Raw genomic sequence first — 25012 nt, 5'->3', positions numbered from 1 at the left:
GATGTAGAGGAGAGGTGGGGTGGTTGGCATGACTTATTTCTCTTTCGTTTCTGTAGAATCCTTAATTTCCCCCCTTCTTCTTTCTTTCTTTTCATTTCTATGTCTTTAAGGGACCCAACCCCCATGTCAATGTAGCTGATTCTTCCTCAGAAGTAATGATAACATGAGGGCGTTGGATGGCTCAGTCCAACTCTTGATTTTGGCTCAGGTTATGATCTTGGGGTCATGAAACTGGGCCCTGCGTCCGGCTCCATGCTGAGCATGGAGCCTGCCTGAGATTCTCTCTCCCTCTACCGCTCTTGCTCCCTCTCTCAAAACAAACAAACAAACAAACAAAAAAAACAAAAGAGAGAAGTAATACTTACCTGAAGCTGCCACCTCTGGTCTCACTCATTTTCAAGCTCCTATTTGACAGCTAAAGCTGTAACTTACCAAGACCCAGGCTATGGTTAGTATGTTGGCACTTAATGTTTGACATTTTCTTCTGGGGTTTGATTTTGGGGGGAGGGGCAGAGAGAGAGGGAGAGACAGAGAATCTCAAGCAGGCTTTGTGCTGTCAGCACGGAGCCCAGTGAGGGGCTTGATCCCATGAACTGAACCATGAGATCATGACCTGATCCGAGATGAAGGGTCAGAAGCTTAACTGACAGAGCTGCCCAGGTGCCTCTCATTCTTTGAAGCCCTACCTCTCCCACTCTCAGCAACCAGAGGTCTTGCAGCAGTGGAGGAAGATTTTAAAATCTGGTACAAATCAACTTTCTGAAAATTTGATGTTTGTGGTATCCTTTGTCTTCTAATATTGGTAAAGGCATGGATCACATGTAATTATATTTGCACTGCTTGTACATATGTTTTTGAAAATGTATGGAGATTCTGGTTTAGGTGGTTGACATTATCCTCTAAGCCCAAGCATAATTTATCTGTGTTATCTCTTATTAATAGAGATTTATCTCTGTTCATAAGCAGCCAAGCAGCTCCAATTCATTGATTTTTCATTCTTCCTAATAGTCTATTACTTTTTCAATTTACTATCCATTCTTTTCTAGGTCATTTACATTGCATTCAGTATTTCAATATTACCAAAAAAAAAAAAAAATGCTGCAAAGAACATATTTGTATCTATGTTTTTGTTCACACATGCAAGGAATTTTCTAGGGCGTATACCTCTTTGAAAAGTGCTGGTTTACAGAATATATGCCACTTTACCTTTACCAGATATTGCCTAACTGCTCTCAATAATGGTTGTAATAATACAAGTCTAATAGGAGTGTTAAAGAATTCTCATTTTCTACATGCTTTAATTATTATTTCAAAGTTTACATTCTTGCCAATCTGATGGATGTGACATATTATCTTAATTTTTATTTCTCCAATGACTACTGAGGGTTTGGTTTATCTTTTCATAGTCTTTCCCTAATTTTCTTTTGGGCTGCTGTCCTTATTGATTTTAGTTCTTTGTATATTCTAGAAACAAACTTTTAAAATTCTATATTTTATAAATATATTTTCCAAGTTTGTGCCTTATCTTTAACTTTCTTAAAGTCACATAAAAGTTTCAAAATTATAGCATTGTCAAATCTATTATTTTGCTCCATTAACATTTGCCATCAAAGTCATGAACATATGCTCCTATGTTTTCTTATCGAAGTATATTTTGCTTTTCACATTCACATTCTTATCTATATGGAGTTTATTTTTTGTGTATCATGCCAGGTAATAATTTTTCCTCTGCAGATGGTTACCTCTCCGACACCTCAAATTCATATTCACCAAGGCTCCTCCTCTGTTCAAAAATTATGCTCAAAACTAGCTGAGCACTTAAGGCCTTTCATAGTGTCTTTAACCACATCCTTTGGGTTTATCTCTTCACCACACCCTTCTACAGGAGCACTATTTTCTTGTCGAACCAGATAATTTATTGCATTCACTCTTCTTGAAACACGCCAAAACTATATTCTTGCTCTCTCCACAAGTTGTGTTCTGGTCCTGTCTTTTCTCCTTAAGAAACTGCAAACTTCCTGTAAAAAAGTCATTGTCCAATTCACCTTTGCATCCTCAACGTTCAGTACTGATTGCGTAGACTTTCAACACTCAAGAATTTTATTCTGAATTTAATTTGGCCCTTGGAGTTGGGCACTTGCACCCAGTACAAACCATATCTTCGTATTTGGGTGTTCGTACAAAAAGCAAAAGGTTTCTGTCTCTTACCTAGTTTCCCACCCTAGTTGATTCTAAATCTCTTCTGAAATTTTAAACAGACACAAAATACTTTTAATGCCCAGGAGCCAAAGTGATCATTTCTGGCCCTGTGCGTAGGGCCGGCAAGTCTGTGGCTGACGCTAACAGTGAAGGGGACGTGCCCCTTTGCAGGGGATGCCAGGGGGTGGCCCCTCCTTGACCCACTTCGGAGCTGAGGCCACGCGCCTGGGAACGTGTTCACATCCATCGTCCTTCCCTCTTCCCTTTGTTTCCTTGGGCTGCCTGGACCCTGAAAACACACAGCAGGATGTGGAAATTACCTCTGAAGTCACAGTCTATCCTTCCACGGAACGCTGGAGTGCCCAACCCAGCTGCCAGCATTCCTAAAGTCGATGTCTGGCCTTTCAGGCGGCAGCGATGGTTGGCGCAAAGTTCTCAGACGAAATTCTCAACCTCTCGCCGGGCCCGCTTCCTGCTTGGTTACAAGACTCGGTCTGGCGGAGACTGGCAGGTTCCCCTTCGAGAGCCTGGGCTCCCTTACCCGGGACTGAAGGTCACATCCATAGAACAGTGGAAAGGAGGATTCCGTCCACCCCGGGGCCGCAGAGCAGCTTCCGGTGTCTCCGCACCGGCCGCGGGGTCGCAGGCGGCGGAGCGAGGGCCGAGCAAGGGGACGCGTGCGGCGACTGCGCCCCCGGAACCTTCCGCGCAGGCCCCGCGGCCGCCGCGCGCGCCGGAACTGCATTTCCCACAGGCCTCCGCGGCGGAGCCCCGCCCCAGCCCGCCGCCCCCGCGCGGTCCGGGGACCGCCCACCCCGCCGCCGCCGCTGTCGCCGCGGCTGCAGCCTCTGGTGTCCTGCCAGCTGTGCTTTTGAAAGGCGGCGGGAGGCGGCGGGCGCGATGGCGAGCCTGGAGCGCCAGCTGTGCGTGCTGAGCCTGCTCCTGTGCTGGGCGGCCAGCCCCGGGCTGTGCGCTCCTCGCGCCTCCACCTCCGAGAAGCCCATCATCGGTAAGAAGGCTGGGCGGGAGCCGCGGGCTGGGGCCGGGTGTCCGTCCTTGGCACTTCCCGCCGCTGGGCTCCAGCTGCTGCGTCCCGGTTTGGAAATACCCGAGTCCAGGGTTACGTTGGGTGCCTTCATTTGTAGCACGAGTAAGAGCCGAGCCCAGACGCCGTTTGGATCGTGCCGAAATATTGCTGCTGCCTGCTGATTCAAACTCGTATGGCTCTTGAAGTTGGAGGGGAGGAGGGTGCGCTGGGAAGAATCCTGCGGATTGTTTTCTTTTTCGTACATAGCTAGGAATTTCTACTAACTCAACAAACTGTATATGCGTTATGTTTATTACAGCTTCACGGAGCGAGGGCGTTGTTTCAAGGTACAATGCATTATACATACAAAAATCGAATTGACCAGATAATCAAGAAATTATGGTATAGTTTGGATTTTTGTCATTCTTCAGCACCGGAGGGCAGCAGTGGCTAGTAGAACCCTAATGTCAGTTCTACTCTGTGTGAAAGTGAAGCTTCTAATTTTTCATTTTCAACTAATTTATGTTTTAAGAAGAGTAAAATCAGTTTGCCTTGCCCAAACAGACATTCAAGGCAGGGAAGGAGAAAGCTATCCAGGAAACATCAATCAGCCTAGAATTAAAATTTACCAAAAGCAATTTGTGTCAGACAATTAAGATTGACTTTATTTTCGAGGTAGTATTATGCCATTCAAACTCTTTTATCTTCCGGGAAGAGGAACAGCATATTCTGTAACTAAAGAGAAAGTAAATGAGTATTTTTTCATATATACTAGTAGTGCTCACATTTTGATGTTTTTATTTTTTTTAATGTTTTTATTTATTTTCGAGACAGAGAGAGACAGAGCATGAGCAGGGGAGGGGCAGAGAGAGAGGGAGACACAGAATCAGAAAAGCAGGTTCCAGGCTCTGAGCTGTCAGCACAGAGCCGGACGACGCGGGGCTCTAACTCACAAACCGCAAGATCATGAGCTGAGCCGAAGTCAGTCGCTTAACTGACTGAGCCAACCAGGAGCCCCTCAAATGGGTTTCATATCAATATTTAGAACTTGGAATGCCTTATTTCATAAATTGGGTGGTTTCATAAAATGGCGGTTAGAGTCTCCCAGGAGAATTAACTCAAAATAAAGTTCTGTGTAGTGTGTTGAGAATTGTGAGTACACAGAGGAGGCAAAAAGGAAAAAGAGGGGGACTCTTTTCCCTCTCCTAGAAACAGTGGTAATTCAGGGTTAAATATAGAAAAAAGGGAGAGTCTGCTTTTGGTCACATGAATTAAGACAAAATAACTGAGCACCTACTGTGTGCAAGACATTGAATGCGGAAGTGCAAAGGATTCAAAGACGAGGAAATCACAAACGTTGTGAGATGGTCTTAAAGTATGGGTGGAATCTGGGGGGACTTACATGTTGAGGGACTTATGTGCGACCTGAGCTTCCCCCCATAGATGGGAAAAGTGAATATGTGGGTAAAGGGGCAGGGCAGGGGAGAAGACGGTGGAACTCACCTGTTCTAATATACTTTTCCCCTTCTTGGTACTTATGTTCACCTGTCCCAGACCCTTTTTTATGGCACCTCACCTTGCCTGCCTTGTACCATTCTATTCTCCCATTTCCGATGACACCCCCGAATTCTTTCCCTACCACAGTTCATTTTTCTCAGTGGAAATAATCCTGCCTGTCCACAACAAGGAAGACAGTCCTAGTGAACACATTCTGGTATTGGGCACATGTCCACTGAGTGCCTGACAACTTTTTGCAAGAAGCTGGGAATACAGAAGTGATTGATACAGGGAGCCCTTCCAGTCAGGTGGCCCACAGAGACTGTGAAGGTATTCCAGGTGGTGAAGCAGCGAGTGATACCGTGTTCTCCAAACAGACATGTTTTGCTGTATACTGGATGCCAGTAGCTTTCTGGGGCTGAGGTTTCAGTGATAAGAGGCAGCCTGGGTGGGAGGTGGGGCGGAGCACACAGGGTCTTACAGAGTTTATGAAAGTTTAGGCACCCAGTGGCTTAAACAAGGAGAAACTTAAACAGGGCTCTAATCATATGGACTCCTTGCGATGTGATAGGCGCCCACTGGACTCAGGGCCTTTGCACATGCTATTCCCACACCCTGGATCCTTTTTCTTCCAGATATTTGCCTATGGTTTTCTCCCTCATCTCTCTGAAGCCGCGGCTCAAATGTCATGTTCTGCCTTCTCAGAAAGGGAGGATCCTCAGGGAGGATTTACCTGGCCATCATATGTAAGAGACCGGCTAGATGGGACCTCTGGATAGATGGGACCAACTCCTCCCCCTCTCCAACACACACCTTCTTACTCCGCTCTACTTTTTCTCCTTAGCATTTACCACCAGCCATCAGACTTTATATTATAACCTTTTATCTTGTTAGTTATTTGTCCTCTCTTCTCTCCCTCCCGCACACTAGGATTAAAGTCCACAAGGGAGGGATTTGTGTTTTGTTCATTCATGTGTCCCCAGCACCTAGTTCAGTGCCTGGTAAATATTATGATCCAGTAACGTACTGAATGAAGAAATGGATGACTGAATGGTGATACGATCGGATCTCTTTCCACGTGGAGAATAGATTGGAGTTGTTGTGGGTTGTTTAAGAAGGGATACAGACAGGCTTTTTAAGAAGGTATTATAATCAGCCAAGATGTTGGTTGCTTAGATTACCATAGTGTTGCTGATTCTGGAGCTACGTGGAAAGAAGGTATATTTCCACTGCTTTATTGTCAAGGAAACAATGTGTCTTTGAGTGTGTTTGGGAGGGGAGAGGCCTCCTTCTAGATTTAAGGATGTGAGATTGATTCTGGGTTGTGTGAAGGAGGCTGGTGCTATTGTAAACCTGCTTTGGGGCTCATTTGGTCTCCCTAACTGAGGTAAGAAAGAGGCTGCTTCTTGAAACTCCTGTCAGCCTCCTCTTGCTCTTTTCTCAAAGTTTATGGATGCACTTATAGAGGAAGCTTGGTGTTTCATTCTGGTAATTAAACAAGTAAGGTAGTGGTATCTTTACTCTGATGTGCTTCCGTTTCTGAGTAAGAAAAAGAGGAAATTGCTTGAAACTAAAACTGTTTTCTCCCCCACCCTTTCTTTCTCTCTTTCTTTTTGTAATTTAGGAGTATTAATGCAAACGTGCAGTAAGGAAATGAAAAGCCTGGGAAAATACTATATTGCTGCATCCTATGTAAAATATCTGGAGTCTGCAGGTGCAAGAGTAGTACCGATAAGGTATGATCCAATATTTTTACACCATACAAAGAAAAAACTCCTGCTTTATTGCGAATTATCATCTACCTCAAAAATTCATGTTTCCTTTGCTATGATTGCATCATTTAAACGTGGCAACGTTGCACCTGATTTTTGCCACAAATCTAATGCTTAGGGTCTCTCATTAAATTGTTTAAAGTGTGAATAAAGCTGTATTTGCCAAGCTATTAGAAGTCTGTCCTATGCATTCGGTAAAGAACAAAATGACAGTTTCCTATACTCCGGAAAAGGTGGTATTTGGAAAGTAATGAAGTAAAAGGATCTAAAACTTAACCAGCTTTATTCCATCATATTAGGATACGGGAACACTTGGGGAATAAAAGAGGTTTTTAGAAGATGACTTTTAAAATACCTTCACACTCTGTTTTAATGTTTGTGAATGACTAATACAGCATAAATTACAATATGAATTACAATTATTCAGTATAAATTACAATTATTACAGTTTTAAAGGAGCTACATTACTTTTGGTGATATAATGGCCTAGTAAGACTAAAATGACTTATGTCATATTTTGATTTGGAAAGAACTGAATTTTTTAACAAAACCTTACAAGTATCTATAATATTTTTTCACCCCAAATTAGTGTATTTTACAATCTTCTGGCACTCTTACCTATCCATCATAAGCGACTTCACACATAAAACACAGCTGTTTGCTTTGGGAAACCTGTTTTTGTCATTAATTTTACGTTAAAAAGTTGTAACAAAGAAAGCTACTCTTCAAATAAAACACTAATAATGAAAATGCAAGCATTACAGCTGAGAGAGTTGTACCACAACATGGCTTTATGTTTAGCTTCACGAGGGTCATCTTCTTGCTTGACCTTTTACGTTTAAGTTCCTCTACCCCTTTCGCTTTTGGCACTTGTCTTTCAGTTTTTAGTAGCAGATCTAATTTGTTCAAGTGAGATCTTATTTGGAACCTAGATAATACCAGAGTTTACATTTTTTTTTTTTTTTAACGTTTACTCATTTTTTTGAGAGACAGAAAGCGAGCAAGCAGGGGGCAGGGTGTGGCAGAGAGAGAGAGGGAGACACAGAATCCGAAGCAGGCTCCAGGCTCTGAGCTGGCAGCACAGAGCCCGATGCGGGGCTCGAACTCACAAACTGCGAGATCGTGACCTGAGATGAAGTCGGCTGCTTAACTGACTGAGCCACCCAGGCGCCCCAACACCAGAGTTTTAGAGCCGAGGAGGCTTTAGAGAGTCTTCAGAACAGAGTTTCAATGTTTTCATCACCGAAGCTTTCTCTGCAAGTGGTTTTTTTAGGACATTAGTGCTGATCACCTGGATGGGAGGTAGGAGAGACAGAGGCAGGTAGACGACTTCAGAGACCGTTGAGGTAGGCTATGTGTGAAGTGATGCAGGCTTGGCTTAGAGCAGTGCTTGCTGTAGGACTGATGGGTAAACGTTCTCTAAAAATATCAACAAGATTTGATGACTAATAGAATGAAAGGGCACAGGGAGGAATAGTCAAGAATGACCAGTTTTGAAACGGGGGAAGTTTTGAAACTTGGGGAAGTTTTGAAACTGAGGAAGTTTTGAAACCTGATGACTGGGAACAGAATACTGGCATTTATGACGGAGTCACTGAAAGTGTGACTGTCAGCACATAGCTTAATTTCCAGGTTGGGTTCCCAAAGTTCATTTTAAGGTGTATCACTCGCAATTAGAATCATAGAGTCCTACAAAAGCAATGTGATCCATGGCAGCTAAATTTCCAGAGTGACCTACAGAGGATTGCCTAATGTAGAATGGGACTGAAGTGGCCACACTGATAAGGTTGAGTTTATTTCCGCATTTGGGATGCTGGGGGTCAACTTCCGTGGCTTAGAAGGGGTAAGGAGGAGGATGGAAGACCCAAGGAAAATTCCGGAATAGGTAAAGGGGTTTGTCTTTGTTGTCCTTCTGCCTTCTCAGGTGCCTGGTGCCCTGAGGTTATGCTAAATCCCCACTGGTGGAACCCAAGATCAGCGTCCTCCTGAAGGGTAGCATTGACCCCTCTTGATTTAAAAATTTGTTTTGTTCACACAGCGTTTTATAACATTTTTAAACATTTACAAGTCAGAAGCCTTCGTGAAAGTCTGAATTTCTGGCCTTCTTCTCTCCCCCCGCCAAGATAATGATATGGAGCTGACTTCAAATAAAACAACATTGGCAACAAGGCCTGTCACTCCTCTTTGTGCCACTGAAACTGTGTCATCCACCATCATTATCAGGCTTAAGCCGTTTTCTTTTAGTTAACGAGAGAGCAAACTAGTTCGTATCCTATTGAGAAGGTCTTTCGTTTCTAGAAAGTATCACAACATGCAAGCAACATCTATATTCAGAGAATATGACCTGGCCTGTTTTTGCTGTCTGATCTCTGAGGCACTTGAGTTCATGACACTTCTTCCCCTCCTTCCCCCAACAATTAAGCCCCTTAAAAGTGATTACCTGGGTCCAAAAATTCGGTCATGCACAATATGGGAGCCATTTATTTAGAATTAATGAAATGACTGAAACCAGCATGCATGGCTAGTTGGTAGAAGTCCCTGGAATGTAGCTGAGTGATCTAAATCCATTCCTGTGAGGATTGTCTGTCCTGGTTTAAACATCCATGGGGAAGATTCTGGGTCCTGACTGTTCGGTTCCCTTGTCGCTGGCACAGTCTGGGGAGATTGGACTGGCAGGGTGCTGGGAATGCGGACTCACGTTTCATCTCCCTGCTGCTTCCCAAGTCAGGGCCACTTGCTCATGTATCCTTCATGTAAGATAATGGTAGGCACCATTAATATCACCCACTGCTTTGTAGCTCTCTGCTGGGAGGAGGATTATTATGAACTTCTAAAGAGACCCGGACTGGCAAGGCTCATTTGGACTTTGAGGAAAACCCAGCACAACAAAGTACAGCCAAGTTCCGGGCATCATAAGTGTGTTTAATAATGGGAGAGGTGTTCTAACTGTTCCTTAAACTTTCCCTGGGGCAGAAATGGACTGTGGTTGGGGCACCTGGGTGGCTTGGTCGGTTAAGCGTCCGACTTCGGCTCAGGTCATGATCTCACAGTCCGTGAGTTCGAGCCCCGCGTCGGGCTCTGTGCTGACGGCTCAGAGCCTGGAGCCTGCTTCCGATTCTGTGTCTCCCTCTCTCTCTGACCCTCCCCCATTCATGCTCTGTCTCTCTCTGTCTCAAAAATAAATAAACGTTAAAAAATTAAAAAAAAAAAAAAAAAAAAAAAGAAATGGACTGTGGTTGACATTTGATCAGAAACCCACTTTTGTGGCTGATTGAGAGGGCGTTATGTCTTGTTATTCTCTTATAGAACCAGAAGACTGCTTAACGTAGGAAAGCTGTTGCAGGAATTTCGTAATCACGATGCTCTCTTCTCTTGTTCTTGCATTTTGTGAACTTTTGGAAGAGCAAAACCCATTTTACTATGACCTAACTAAATTTTCACAGATTAATCCCATCACTTTTCTCTGGAGAAGGGGGTAAAATCGTCAATAACGTGGTGATGTTAGGAACCCTTACGCGAGGTCTGATGAAGGGAGCTTCCGAATAATTACCTGGGCAAGTTGCACCGGTCTACAGTGGTGTACATGTAGTCTGTCCCTAGATCGGAACTCTTCTGACTTTTGAAAACACAGTGGTCTCCAGATCTTTGCAGTTAGTGGTGGGGGTGGGATGAAGAAGGGACTTGGCATTTATATGTGTTGTTTTTTATCTGCCCAAACTGCCTGTAGTTAAGGTAGGCATATTCATAAATCTTTTTATTTAGTCTTTATATAAAACTACTGAGTATCCTTACGTGTTGTTGATAGTTTCCAGCTAACAGAGAAATTACTGGTGCCCAAAGCTCATGGTCTTTAAAGTTTTACATACTAACACACACTTCACAATATTAAGTTATATTGAGACCACATGAAAACACATTCACTTGTTTGATTAGCAACACAGGATATACTTACAGTATATGATTTTCATGTAGTTTGAAAAAATATCTCTAGGAAGGGAGAGAGATATTGCCTAGCATTTAAGAATTATGTTTCTTTCTTTTTTTTTTTTAATTAATGTGGGGACTTTATTTTCAGTCTTTTTTCTTTAAGTTTTGGAAATGGATGTTTTATACTTGTTTTTGTTGTTTTCAGACCTGATCTTACCAAAGAAGAGTATGAAAGGCTTTTCCGGTCTATTAATGGGTAAGTTGAAGCATTGATTTGATATAGGGAACGAGGTGGAGGTCATCTACTTTTGCAAAAATACATAAAAGGATACATGTTTCAATGTAACTATCTTGTAGTGGTGTAATGGTAGTTTTCTGAATTCCGTTTTAGGAATCGTTTTGTTGAGAGTTGAAAAAGTACTGCAGACCGGAAGTGGCCTAAGAAATAAATGCTACATAGTAGATACATTTAGGTCTTTTTTTTTTTTTTTTTTTTAAGTGTCACATAATCTTTGTTCCTTTAATGCTTGTCTTTAATGTTTTGAAGCCACTTTGAATGGCATGGCATACTGCCTGCTCAGGGGATTTAGAAGTTCTAAGTCTGGGGATCGGAATTGGTGATCTTTCAGAAGGTAGTTCGAGGGGCTCCTGAATGGCTCAGTTGTTTGAGCGTCCGTCTTCAGCTCGGGACATGATCTCACGGTTCATGAGTTCGAGCTCTGCCTCGGGCTCTGTGCTGAGGCATGGAGTCTGCTTGGGATTTTCTCTCTCCCTTTCTCTCTGCCCCTCCCCTGCTTGCTCACTTTCTTTCTCTCCCTCTCAAAATAAATAAACTTAAAAAAATGAAAAAAAAATTAAATTCTCATGGATATTTGCTTCTAGCCCATGTATATTTTTATGACCAGTTTGTTCTTTAGGATTAAAAGTAATTCTCTATGAGCCAAAACCAATTCACGATTATGAGCCTGCATTTGATTTTGCCATCACTGATCCCCTGAATTTAAACCTAGCTGTGCCTGGAATTTTATCTCGACTTGATTTCTAGTTTTGTATACTCTCCTCCCCTCCCCTGCCTATTTATCCTTAATTTGTCTATACTCTATCTCAAAAATAAACTTGTTTATTGAAGAAATTGCAGGAGAATATGCACAAAAGTATTAACTACGGCAGTTTGTGAATGTGTGGGAGTGTAAATATTTTATCTTTTTGCTGTAGTTTCTTTCATTAATGATACTGTTACTTATGTGGTAAGGCAAAATGTATTTAAAATTTTTTTTAATGTTTATTTTTGAGAGAGAGAGACAGAGAGACAGAGAGAGTGCGAGCGGGGGAGGGGCAGAGAAAGAGAGAGACACAGAATCTGGAACCCGACAAGGGGCCTGAACCAGGAGACCATGACCTGAGCCGAAGTTGGACGCTTAACCGACTGAACCACCCAGGTGCCCTAAGGCAAAATTTGTTTTAAAGTAAAAAGAGTTTATTTTCAGTGGGGCGTGAGGTTGAAATGCACCCACTTTTATGTCGTTTCAGGATCCTTTTCCCTGGAGGAAGCGCAAATCTCAAGAAGTCAGGTTACGCCCTCGCAGCCAAAAAATTTTACAACTTGGCCATACAGGTAGATATCGTTCATCGTTTATTATACCAGATGGGTTTTTGTAATTTTCCGTGGGGATAATGCTTTTTTAAGCGTGTGGTGGTACTTCCTTCACGATTTCCCTCGCTCATCCTGCTTTACCTTTGGAGCTGCCAGCTCCAAAGTTCGTGGCAGCTGTCACCTGTTTTCTGTGTTCTTCATTTAGTTCTGGCTGGTCCAGGGAACCAGAGTCTCGCAGACTGGCCCTCTATGTCTGTGCTCATTAATATGATCCAGGTCCTTATGTGGGCCCAGTAAGCTGTTTTGTGTCTTATGAACCAGGCATTGTTCGTATGTTACTAATTGTCATCTCCTCTTGAAAGCTCCTCTCCGTCCTATTTGACCTTGAACGGTTACCTTAGACTCCACAGTGTCACCAGGCACCAAAGCCTCTTGATTCCTTTCTGATGTCTCACACTGAGCCCACGTTTGCACCATACTTCAGATCTTTACTGTTTCTCTCCTGAACTATAATCTTGCTGGCCCTGGTATCTCCCCCTGCCCTTAAACATTTCCCTAAAAGAACTGCCTTAACATCTGAGATACTTGCGTAAAGACTTTAATGGTTAGGCTAGGTAATCTGTAGCCTATCATAGTCTTTGGGTCAAGACATGTAGTGTGTCCACAGCCCCACTTTTCCAGCTTTTCTTTATGCACATAATTGAAGCCAGGTTGGTATTCCTAGCATATGTTCTGTGTCCTCCTACTTAAAAAAAATTTTTTTTAAATGTTTTATTCATTTTTAAGAGAGAGAGAGGCAGAGAGGGGGACAGAGATTCTAAGCAGGCTCCATGCTGACAGCAGAGAGCCCAGTGCGGGGCTCGAACTCAGGAACCTTGAGATCATGACCTGAGCTGAAGTCAGAAACTTAACGACTGAGCCACCCAGGCGCCCCTGTGTCCTCTTACTTTTAAATTGGTTTAGTCTGTTTCTTTCCATTCTATCCCCAGTGCACAGTTTGGCTGTGTTTCCAGACTAAGGTGCTACTCCCCTTCTGTAGAAGTTGCTTTGCCAACTCCAATTGGAATGGTGTCCCACTCCCTCTTAACTTTTAGAGTGTGTTGTTGTAGAATAGTTCAAACATTTACTTAGCTCCAACTCTGCAATATGACAGGATCTGTGACCTTCAGGAGCTTATATTTCAGAAGACAGACTATGTTGAGGTTAGCTACTTACGTCTCTTCAGATTTCACAGTTCTAGCACCTTTTGAGGTGTTCCTCATTTCATATCACATGCTACCATGTACTTAGTACATGCTCAGTGGACATTTTTTAAAAAAAGTGAACAAAGTGGACATTTTGTAATGTGAGTGATTTAAAATGCATTTGGGAAATACATATGGACATTATAAAGTAGTTATTTTTCCTTTTGCATACAGGGACTCATGTAACTAGCTTGTTCAATTAAAAAAAAAAAAAAAAAGAAACACATAATCTGTAAGATCCAAAAGTCTACTTTTTTTGTAAAGTTTACTTTTATTTATTTTGTGAGAAAGATAGAGAGCAAGCAGGGGAGGGGCAGAGATGGAGACAGAATCCCAGGCAGGCCTGATGTGCAGTTTTGAACTCACGAACCATGAGATCATGACCTAAGCCAAAATCAAGAGTCAGGTGCTTAACTGACTGAGCCACCCACGTGCCCCCTGAAAGTCTACTTTTTAAAATGTAATTAGCTACCTGAAGATTTCAAAGCAAAGGAAAATAGCTCAGCCACCTTGAACTGATTTAGCTACAGCTCCTGGGATCCACAAAGCCCTCCCTGAAGAAGCCTTGAGAAGCGAAGTCTGTTAGATCTGTTCACTGCTACTCTGTGTCCTTTGCTCTGCTAGGCTTTGTGGAGGATCCACAAAAAATAAAAGATGTGGTCCCAGCAAGCAAGGACTTAACATTTAGCCGAGAAATTAATTTGGTACTTATGGACACAGAACAGTTAAGCCCTCTTTTGTGTTTACTATAGATGCAGTATGACCTTTCAACTTGATGTATGCAACTCTAGCTTCTAAAAATAAAATTTGCCAGACCTGCATATAAAGTGTTAGAAATCCTACCTTGGGATGGAAAGTATAGGAATTAATGTAAATCTGTATTTTTCTTAGCGAGGAACAGGAAAAAAAAAAAGGGGGAAACCTTAACAATTTCCTCACTTAAAATGAGTGACTGTTAGGTTATATTTTACAATGTATGCAGGAAAATCACTGCTTTTAGAAAAGTTGCAAAACGCATGTTGGTAATATCAGTACCTATGGGTTTAATCATTCCTCAGCCAAAAAAATGGAGTTGCTGGAAAACTTTCTCCCCATCCGTGCTAATTGTTGTGACTCCTTTTGAAGAAGCTCAATACATTTGTACTTCTTTAGTTGGCAACTTTCACTTTATGCAAATTTCTTTCACTTTTGCTTGGCCTTATTCTTACTGACCATTCATTCCTTCCCTTCCAGATCATAGCTTTCCCCTGATTTAAATCTGATTTAAATCATGCAGCTATTACTATAAATGCTTAGAATGGAGGAGGGACTTCAGAGTGTGTTCCAACCAGACAATCATCCAAAGCAACAAGATTTGTAGAAGATGTATAAATGGGCGTTTATCTAGCATTACCTTTGGTGGTTGCAGTCTCTGATTGTTACTTGTGTTGGTTAGTAGCCGCCTGGCAGATGTCAGTCTTTTTCCCGGCGCAGGTGAGGTTAGGTAGTTTGACTCAACCTGAATTATTATATAGGAGCTTGGTCTGAGGAAAGATGAAGTGGTAGCCTACTTATGGATCCTGGAAAGTTCTTTAGAAACCCACGCATGACGTGCCTGTCTCATCATGACAAACCAAATGTATAATTTTTGTTTCGAAAAGTTGAATAAGCTTAGTTTTCTCTTCCACTCTGCAAAGAGTTTCGATGATGGAGACTATTTTCCTGTGTGGGGCACATGCCTTGGATTTGAAGAGCTTTCGTATCTGATTAGTGGGGAGTGCTTATTAACGCTCACGAAAACGGAAGGAGTTACGATGCCGCTCAACTTCACCAAAGGTGAGTACTGTCTTTTCCAGCCTTTAAAAGATATTACCTGGGCAGGATTCATAAGTAGCACATCTCCACGTCGGAAATGCTCATAATGTTTACTGATTCTTAAATGATTTACACAAGCTGACGATGTGGATGATCGCTTTTGCACTGAGCTGTGAAGATGGCTCGAGAAGCCCTCATTGCCTGTAGTGCTCCTGGGACCGTGTGTGATTAAGACCTCTGAGGTCGGGCCTGGGTTTGAGTCCTACTTTGTCGCGTTTGCCTTGAGGCATGGCTTAGCCTCTCTCGGCTTTCATTTCCTGATTTTAAGGGTTTTCCTCTTATGGTCGTTTGTGAGGACTGAACAAGACGCTGCTTTCCAGGTACTGTGTGAAACGCTTTCAACACAAGTCTCGTAAATGTTAGCTCTAACTATTATAGTACAGCACTGTTCCCTTGGCTGTGTACTCTGTTTGAATCCCAGCTGTGGTGTACTTTCGATTCTGGTACTGACCACCTGGAGTTAGCTCAGCCTCCAGTTAAAGGTTATCTCCCCAGCTAGACTGCCCTTATTTCAAGATACACCAGCCATAAGTCACATCCGCAAGGCCACCCACACTACTCGCCAACTGGCCACAATTTTGAGGATTCCCATGACCCTTCCTGAGGTTCAGTAATTCACAAGAATGACTCTCAGAACTCAGGAAGGTGCTGTGTCTGCGCTAACTTTTATTATAAAGGATACACACAAGGTGACATCTGGGGAGGGAGTGCAGAACCTCTGTGTCCTCTCCCTGTTGAGTCACATCACCCTCCTGGCATGTCAGGAATTTTTTCCTGGGGTTTCATTGCGAAGGCAAGATTGATTAAATCGTGGGCTGTGTGACTGTACTCAATCTCCAGTCTCCCTTCCGTCCCCGGAAGTCAGGCTGGTTCAAAGTCCTAACCTACTCTAGTCATGTGGTTGACCTTTCTGATGACCAGCCTCGTCTTGAAGCTGCCTAGGGCCCCACCAGGAGTCACCTCATTAGCATTACGGAGACTCTCCTATTTCTCAGGAAATTCTGAGAGTTTTAGAAGCTGTCAGGAACTCAGGGCACAGAACCAGGCAAATTCTTTGTCATACCACTCTGTGTAACTACGTAATGATTCTTGTAGGTTATCTGATCTCTGGAGCCTCAGAGTTGAGTGCCGTCCGCTATCTTGTTCTCATAAGGATTTTGGATGGAAAGCAGTAGTTTTATACATAGAACCCATCGAATATTCTATATTTTTCAAAGTTCTTTCTCACATTATCTCACTTAGTCATCGTAAGAGCTCTGTGGGAAGCACATGTATTAGGTCAATCTATTTTGGATGTGTGTGGTGAGAACCCAGTTTATAAAAAAAATGAAGAGTGCCTTACCTGAGTGCATTTTTATTATCTGAGGTGCAGGGATTCTCATGGAAGCCATTAGCATGCTGAATGAGAGGCTTCATTTAGGGAGAGCTGGCGTCAGGGCCTTGCATATCATCAGAACTTTTTTATCCTTTTGCTGGTGTTTGAGTTTATGCATCAGACTCCAGAGCCTGGTGTGAGGTAAACTGCTCTTTTCTGATCTCTTTACTGAGTAGAGATTTCTTGGCCTGGTCAATGTTCTTTTCTACGTTGTTGGTGTTCTTTTTTTTTTTTTTTTTTTTTTTTTTGAGAGAGAGAGAGCAAATGGTGGAGAGGCAGAGAGAGAGAGAGAGAGAGAGAGAGAGAGAGTGTGTCCCAAGCAGGCTCTGCACTATCAGCGTGGAGCCTGATGTGGGACTCGAACCCATGAACCTCGAGATCATGACCTGAGCTGAAATCAAGAGTCAGATGCTTAACCGACTAAGCCACCCAGGCACCCCTACATTGTTGGTATTTTTAAACCTTTTAAAGTCCAGATACCTTTAAAAATATGTTGAAAGTTCTGGATCATTTCCTGAGAAAACAAAAATATGTTCCTGTGGTAAACTGTACCTGATTTCAAGATAACTCAAGTTAAAATTCTCTGCTTACTCTATGGCCAGCCTGATAATGATAATATTGGAAGGATTTTAGTTATTCATGTTACAATTCTATAAGAAAAATACTTGATTATAGAACATATTTGAATTTGTGTGTTAAACTCATTTTGTGCTTGTCCAGAAAACATATGTGGAAATGATGTGTTTTGCTTATCAACTAGGCATCTTGATTATGTCTTAATAATGGCCTCTTTTTGGCTGTTAGATCAGTGACTTTGGTGGATTTTATTTTGCCTGTGTTTAAATCATTTCTCTTGTGCTTAAATTATTTCAGGTGCATTCCAGAGCAGAATGTTCCAGAATTTTCCTGCTGACTTGTTGATGTCATTATCACTGGAACCTCTAACTGCAAATTTCCACAAGTGGAGCCTCTCCATGACGGTATCACATTAATTAACAATGAAATTAATGCATTTAGATTAACTACAGAAGTAATTATTTTGTTTTATTTTTATACTCTAGAATTTTACGATGAATGAAAAGTTAAAGAAGTTTTTCAATGTGTTAACTACAAATACAGATGGCGAGACTGAGTTTATTTCAACCATGGAAGGTATATATCATGGCACATACAAACCTTATGTTTCTATATATTAATTTTCATTTTATAGTTCTTTTATGAATTATAAAATCATGTTACTTTGGGGTGTGAAGATAGAAGCTAGGGCATTTTTGGAAACCGACTTTTTCCAAATGAGTTGTGATTTACCTGGGTCCTCTTCGAGAATGGGGTCAGGGAAATGGAAAATAAAGAGTAAGGGGAGGGTAGCTAAAGATAGAAATGGAGAAAATGACTTGTGTTTTTAGCAGTGGTATAGATTAAGCACCATGATAGATTCTCCCGCAGACAACAACAAAAAATATGATTCACATTCAGAAAAGCATCTTCCTAAACACAAGTATACCCCACTATCCCAAAGTAGAACCTTCCTATGAAACTCTTAAACCAAAATGGCACAAAGCAAAGAGTATCCCCCCACATTCCAAAAGTTCGCATTAAAGCCACCTTGGTTTTATGAGGGACTTGCATTAGAACCTATTTCTGCTAAGTGAAAGAAATCCGAAGAGGGCTTTTACTTTCATGAAGAAACGCCATTGCTGTACTAACGTAAGTCTCTCATAACCGTGAAGTGGCACACGTGGACTTCTGGCAAGTGGGGGATACCAGTATATTGAGGAAGTGACCGTAGGGATACTCACGCCGAAACCCCTGGGAGTTAAATGGAGTACTTTCTTGTTTTCATGGTTAATTTATGTATCTTTGAAGGGGTTGGGGGATCGGGTCAGAGAGAGAGAGGGAGACAGAGAATCCCAAGCAGGATCTGTGCTGTCAATGCAGGGCTTGAACCTATGAACCATGAATGACCTGAGCCAAAATCAAGAGCTGGAGGCTTAACCAATTGAGCCACCCAGACGTCTTGGAATACTTTTTTTTTTTTTTTTTAATTTTTTACGTTTATTTTTGAGAGACAGAGCACAAGTGGGGAGGGGGGGTGCAGAGAGAGAAGGAGACAGAATCCAAAGCAGGCTCCAGGCTCTGAGCTGTCAACACAGAACCTGGCACGGGGCTCAAACCCATGAACTGTGAGATCATGACCTGAGCCGAAGTCGGATGCTTAACCAACTGAGCCACCTAAGCGCCCCAGAGGAAACTGCATTTATTCCAGACTTGAAGGGATTTCCATATGATGAGACTTTAAGGAAAATGAGCCGTCAAAGCCAAAAAATCACTAATGTGCAAGCAAGGACAATGCATGACAACTTACAGAAATAGTAGACAGTCTTTGAGTCAGTGAGGCTGTGCCACATGAGAGGCCAGGGTCCTGGAGTGGAATGAACTGAAATAAAGTGGATATAATTCTTATTATTCAAAGATTGGTCTTTTTGCTGGCTTGCTCTTGGGGGAGGTCAGAGGTCCAAGGGTTTACAAACAGTGTCTGGGAAATTGTGGGGAAGGTTGGTCAGCCTAGTCTGAAGTCTGAACCTGTTACCTTCTCCTTAACACTATTTTCTTCCTCTGTTTTTTTGCTTTAATGATAGCATTGGCATTTCCCAAATCATCCCAGGTTAGAAACTCGGATGTTGTCCTTGACTTCCTGCCCTCATTCTCCACATCTAAAAAATGTGTGCAACATTCTGTTCCCCAAATGCCTGTTGAAAACATTACCTCCCCTGCATCCAGCTTAGCCCTGGCCGACTTCTGTGTTAACCACGTTCTACCTAGACTCCTCAGTAACCTCCTAACTGTCCACAAAGTCACTTTCCAGGTGGCCTCTGATGACCCCTCTGAAACACCAATTATGAAGTTAGGAACCTTTCCACAGAGACATAGTTTAGGCTGAGACAAACTGGCTTATGTAAAAGGACACCAAAAATGCACAGCATGGTTCATTCTCATATGATCACGTTATGGGAGGAAATGAAAACACAGCATGAGGTAGGGGGAAAACAGACCCATTGTGGAAGAAACTTGTGTCACTAATCACGCGCGGGCACCTGACTGTTTAACTGGGTTATACTCAGAGGCTCAACTATTTCACCCTTCTCTGATTACCTAGCAAATCATGCTACAAATTGTAAAAGGTTGAAAAACCAGGGAAATGTACTGTGAATGTTCACATTCTGAGCTGAAATTCTTTTGTCTCTGAGAGAATGAGCGCAATTTTACCCTGACACTGTGAATTATAAAATAATGTTTTCCCTAGGGTGTAAAACATAACTGAATTGTAAGTAACAGCTTAGAGCATTCTCACCTCACTTACTTGTTTGTGTTCTTCATGCAGGGTACAGGTACCCAGTATACGGTGTCCAGTGGCATCCAGAGAAAGCACCTTACGAGTGGGGGAAGTTAGAAGGGATTTCTCATGCTCCGAATGCTGTGATGGCGGCGTTTTATTTAGCGGAGTTCTTTGTTGCTGAAGGTAATATGCGGGTATATAACTTTATTAGTCTACTGTAGCTTTGGAGGAAACTGCCCTCATCTGAACTTCCTATACTCTCTTGGCTCTGTAGATGTTCCATAGGTTGAACTTTAAAAAAGATTAAATCATAGGAAAGCCCTGAAATTGAGATATTAGACATTCAAATAAAATCAGGACAGTTATTTCAGTTAATTATACAATCTAAAGCGCACTTAACTTTTTTTTTTTTAATGTTTACTTTATTTTTCTTGGGTGGGGGGGAGGTGCAGAGAGAGAGGGAGACAGGATCCGAAGCGGGCTCTGCACTGAGAGCGGAGAGCCCGATGTGGTTCTCAAACTTACAAACCGCAAGATTATGACCTCAGCTGAAGTCAGATGCTTAAGCGACTGAGCCACTCAGGCGCCCCAAAAATGTGCTGAATTCTTGAACAACAGCATGAAGATTGTTGAGTTCTTTGTTTTTCTTTCTTTCTTGAAGATTTTTTTAAAAAATGTTTTCCCTGTGAGTCGTCATTGTGGGAATAATGCTTTAATTTTAACATTCTCTGAGAATTAGATGTCATTTTTCTAAGAAAATTACATAAATTGAGTATATACTCATCAGTCTGTGATTTTAAGGCTGCCTGTCTGCAGGCATTGGCACATTGGAGAAAGTTCATGGGCTTTTTCATGATGAAAACACAGGCATTTTCATGCTGTTACATTTATGGGTAAAACTGAGAATTTGGCGGTAGATGCTTAGGTTCCAGTTGAGTGACACAGCTATGGGACAGAGCTACAAACGCAACTTGCAAGGGACACGGCATACTCTGGCGAGGCGTGAACTCCAGCCCATTGTGTTTGCACCCTGTCTCCAAGCTGCCCTATGTTTTTATCAGCCCTCCTGGCCACACTCATGAGGAAAGTACTTACCTCCTCAGTTCTCTCCAGTTTAGAATTATGTTCAGTTGAATGGGTAGTTTCATGACAAAAACTCCGAATTAAAAAAAAAAAAAAAAATTGTCTCCTGTGCAGTGCTAATCCCAAGTAACATTTTCCTGTTGCATATTCAGAGAAAATGAGAACGGCGTAGGCGGTTTGTTGCAGCATTATCACGTGGCAAAGCTGTTTATTTTATCTTCATTTCCCAATATCCTTCTTTCTAAAAATGCCACAAAGCCTATATTTATTTTCACTTTAGGAGAAAGTCTGAGCCTTCACTGCTTCACATTCAGACTTCAGCTCACTTTTCTCTTTTTTTTTTATTTAAATTTTTTTTTTTAACGTTTATTCATTTCTTTGAGTGGGGGAGGAGCAGAGAGAGAGGAAGACACAGAATCCAAAGCAGGCTCCAGGCTCTGAGCTGTCAGCACAGAGCCCAACGCGGGGCTCGAACCCACGAACCAGGAGATCATGACCTGAGCCGAAGTCGGGAGCTTGACCGGCTGAGCCACCCAGGCGCCCCCAGACTTCAGCTGCCTTCTTTTGGTTTTTTTTTTTCAATTAAAAAAAATTTTTTTTAAGTTTATTTATTTTGAGAGAGAGAGAGAGCCAGGGAGGGGCAGAGAGAGAGGGAGAGAGAGAATCCCAAGCAGGCTCCATGCCTTCTGTGCAGAATCCAGTGTGGGGCTCAAACTCACGAACCGTGAGATCATGGCCTGAGCTGAAACCAAGAGTCCAATGCTTAACTGACTGAGCCACCCAGGCGCCCCAAACTTCAGCCAACTTCTGTGTTCCTCCTTGTTATCCCCGTTTCTGCCTTGCCTCTCACTTCTCCGTATGCCTCAGTTTTGCCAACATCTCCATTCTCTTCGCTCTTGAAGCATCTCAAGAAGATAGACCATGAAAACATCACAGTATACAATTCTGTGTGGTTACTAGACTAGGCTTCTTGCATCTAGGACCTTGCCCTGTTTATATTTCCGTCCCCAGGCCCTGCAGCAAGTCTTGCACACAGTAGGCCCTTTGTAAGTGTTTGAGTCAGTGGGAGAGGGAGCCCCACACTGGATCTGGTGCGGGGCAAATACAGATGCTCTTTTTCGGTAGGTAATGAATCAATGCTGCATTATGTAGGGGAGTTCTTGTAAGATATTTCTCCTTTTTTGGTAGTATTTTCCTGCTTAATAATGCTGATTATAGGAAGCCATGTTATAAAGTAGCCTTTTGAAGATTATTTATACTTTTTAAAAATGAACACTCTTTTTCTTGCAGCTCGGAAAAACAGTCATCATTTTGAATCTGACGTGGAAGAGAATAAAGCACTGATTTATCAGTTCCGTCCAGTTTATACTGGAAATATTTCCTCATCATTTCAGCAAAGTTATATATTTGATTGAAAGCCTGCCATGTGTTAACACAGGAATTTGGGATAATTCCACTATTAAACTGTTGCAATAACTTGCTTCTCATGGCAATAATGGAAAGCCACAGAGATTCCTTTTCTGTAATGTTCCTGGTTCTGATTCTTCATTTAGTGTGTTTGAATATTTATATCACATTTGAAAATTAATCAGTGAGACAGATAAAAAAAATCACAGTGTATTCCATGGAAAAGATTTTATGTGAAACTTAAAATAAATGCATTGAAAATCCAAATATTTTATTTTTTTCCTGTTGATTATAGAAATAAGTACCTCTTCCCACTCCCCCCCACCCCCAAACCATCCACCCCATCCTTGCTGAAGACCCTTCTTAAATCTTAGCTCTCGTTCACTGGGAGTCATTGTTTGAGTTTTGGGAGTATTAGTGTGTGAGAGAGTGTGTATGTGAGAGGGTGTGGTGTGAGTGTGTGTGTATACATACATTTCGTCTTCTGCCTTTTCAGCTCCACAGTTACACTGCACGCCTCCTGAAAGTTGAGCCTGTGTCTTGAACTTTTTCTCTCTCACAACGTCTAACACAGTACGCCATGAGTAAATACTTGTGACTATTGGTGAGTAAACTTTGTTTCCATGGAAAATAATTTGAAAGCTGCCCAACATTTTTTGGGGGTACATTTTAATCTATTTCTCAATCTGTGCTTCCCTCTTCCATCCCTCAGTCCTGTACACCCTCGCCAACTCTGAAATTTCGGAATTCCTAGAGGACAACAAAAATAGAAGACAGGACATTCTGAACTGTTTTTGACAGACCGCGTCTATGCCTCTGTTCTCCTTAGTCCTTCAGAGCTGCTGCTGGAGTAGAAACATGGGAAACAGAGTGATTGGGCAAGGTGATGTAGGAGCTTATGAATGACTTTAGGTTCAGAAAGATAAGGACAATAATCTGAAGATACCGAGGTAAACCGTAAGCTTTGAGCAATACATCCAAACAGAATATAGGGGTTGAAAGGGAATAACACATTTAGTCAGCTCACGGGATTTTAGGAGAAGTGTGGCAGATTTAGTTTCTATCCGTGAGCAGAAAGATTCTGGTAAGTCTTGTCAGATGTGCCATTTCTCGCTAATTCCATGTCTCTCACTACTAGAAAAAGGTGGCGACTGTTATCCTGCCAGGGTTCTTTCCAGCCCATTTGTATTGAGATAGAAATCTCCTTGTCTCTGAAGTTCCCTAATCACGCTAAATCCTGACCGTGTCATTCCTCACGCTGTATCATCCCTCCTTCCGCTGTGAATGCTACTAATTGCTCCCAAAGGTTCTCACTGGGCTTCATTGGTGATGAGCACACATATAAGAAAATGTAAACCATTATTTTACTTAAATTCAGTTTTCTATTTTTCCATGTTTTATTATTATTATTATTTTTTTTTTATGCTAGACTCACTGTATTCCAAGAATGGGATCACTTTCAGAGTTGACAATATCCCTGCCTTTCACATACTACTGCCTGCCAGAGGCTTGGCAGGAGGCCCGAGGGCAAGTGAGAAGAGCGGTCCCATCCAGGCAAGGAACGTCTGTTTCTTGTCTAGCTTGACGTAAGACTGACCCAGGGCAGCCTGACATTGCTACATCAGTGGAGGCAAGACAGGACGGATTAGAAATGCCTGTTGATGTTAGGAAAGCCCTAGGGGGAGATAGATAGCTGCCCCAGAGGGCTGCCCGACCCATCATGTGGAGCTCCTGGGAAGAGTGGACTGACCATCTTGGGTTCCAGTGGCCAGAGACATGGAGGCTAAGAGATGGGTGCTGCCACCCAATGCCTTTGCATTCTGTAAACTAGAGGTGACACTGTAGTTGGAAGACGGATGTGTAAGGGCCAATATACAGGCCCAAACAAGTGGCTCAAGCCCAAGGATCAGTAGATCTCCGATAACCACACACCTGAACTTGTCCTGTGCCCATTATGAGAGTCACTTAAAATCAACATGTCAACACCATTCTGGCCATCCAATCTCGTGCAATCCTGTGAAAGGAATATTGTGCTTGCCAGGCGGCCCTCCTGGAACTGAAGTCTGGCCACAGGACCTGGACAATTGCATAGGAATGAATCTGAAAGCTGCTCAGGGCACCTCGTTGCCTTGAATGAGTGGGGTTTCGCTCATTTCCTGAAGGGGAGAACTGGGAGTACAGGCCCAGGCGGGTCTGGCTGGGCTCAAAGTGCCCTAACCGTGTAGCTCTGCTATGGCTGGCTTGTCACCACTGTGGGGGCACTTATGAAATGTTGAGGTAGTACTTCCGGTGACCCAGACCCACACAGGACCAGGTCCAGGTGTGGGGTACCTAGCCCGGATAGCACTTCACCCTGACCAGTTCCAGGCACTAGAAAGGGGCCTGGACAACTTTGAGGAGGTTGTCCAAAGTGTTGTCCAAAGTGGGGGGCCCTGATGGGCAAGGTCTGGAGCAGGGGCTCCACTTGCCTGGGCCCAAAGGTGATGCTGCCTGGCTCAGTAGCAACAGCTTAAAGAAGCTCAGTGACAACAGCTTAAAGAAGTAAACACTAAAGAAGCGTTAGCAGGTCAGCGGGCCACACTGAGTGTCAAAACTTCTCTGTTGGGGGAAAGAAACAGAGGCTGAAAGACCAAGTGTGAGTGGGGGAACATGCAGGTTGGAAGAAAAAGGAAGAAAGAACAAAAGGAGGAAGGATC

At 42.7% G+C, this 25012-nt stretch overlaps 1 protein-coding gene and 2 long non-coding RNA genes across 3 annotated transcripts; 2 read left to right on the top strand and 1 right to left on the bottom strand.

Annotated features, from left to right (window-relative positions):
• Nucleotides 1-1613: 1613 nt before the first annotated feature.
• Nucleotides 1614-2833, bottom strand: LOC128775265 (uncharacterized). The gene is made up of 2 exons (XR_008419901.1): nt 2741-2833; nt 1614-2488 (listed from the first exon to the last, which is right to left on the bottom strand). It is a non-coding gene; the product is annotated as an uncharacterized LOC128775265 (long non-coding RNA).
• A 170-nt stretch (nt 2834-3003) lies between these two features.
• On the top strand, nt 3004-22435 carry GGH (gamma-glutamyl hydrolase). Its single transcript, XM_019421256.2, has 9 exons — nt 3004-3208; nt 6348-6459; nt 10628-10678; nt 11953-12037; nt 14937-15075; nt 17363-17469; nt 17551-17641; nt 19872-20009; nt 22200-22435. The coding sequence occupies exons 1-9, from the start codon at nt 3100-3102 to the stop codon at nt 22322-22324; spliced, it is 957 nt and encodes a 318-aa protein (XP_019276801.2). The 5' UTR covers nt 3004-3099; the 3' UTR covers nt 22325-22435.
• A 221-nt stretch (nt 22436-22656) lies between these two features.
• LOC109250252 (uncharacterized) lies at nt 22657-23707 on the top strand. The gene is made up of 2 exons (XR_002072941.2): nt 22657-22920; nt 23029-23707. It is a non-coding gene; the product is annotated as an uncharacterized LOC109250252 (long non-coding RNA).
• The last annotated feature ends 1305 nt before the right edge of the window (nt 23708-25012 follow it).

This window comes from Panthera pardus, unplaced genomic scaffold, assembly GCF_024362965.1.
Source record: "Panthera pardus isolate Hobbes unplaced genomic scaffold, ASM2436296v1 HiC_scaffold_7, whole genome shotgun sequence".
Lineage (NCBI taxonomy): Eukaryota > Metazoa > Chordata > Mammalia > Carnivora > Felidae > Panthera > Panthera pardus.
Note: the sequence above shows the minus strand (reverse complement) of the source record. Positions and strands in the feature narration are given on the sequence as shown.

Bases quoted from the DNA above. Each gene is read 5' to 3' on its own strand.
- GGH (XM_019421256.2), top strand. From the start codon at position 3,100: ATGGCGAGCCTGGAGCGCCAGCTGTGCGTGCTGAGCCTGCTCCTGTGC. The intron at 17,470-17,550 runs GTATCACATTAA...TTTATACTCTAG, and splicing joins AGTGGAGCCTCTCCATGACG to AATTTTACGATGAATGAAAA. The intron at 17,642-19,871 runs GTATATATCATG...TTCTTCATGCAG, and splicing joins GTTTATTTCAACCATGGAAG to GGTACAGGTACCCAGTATAC.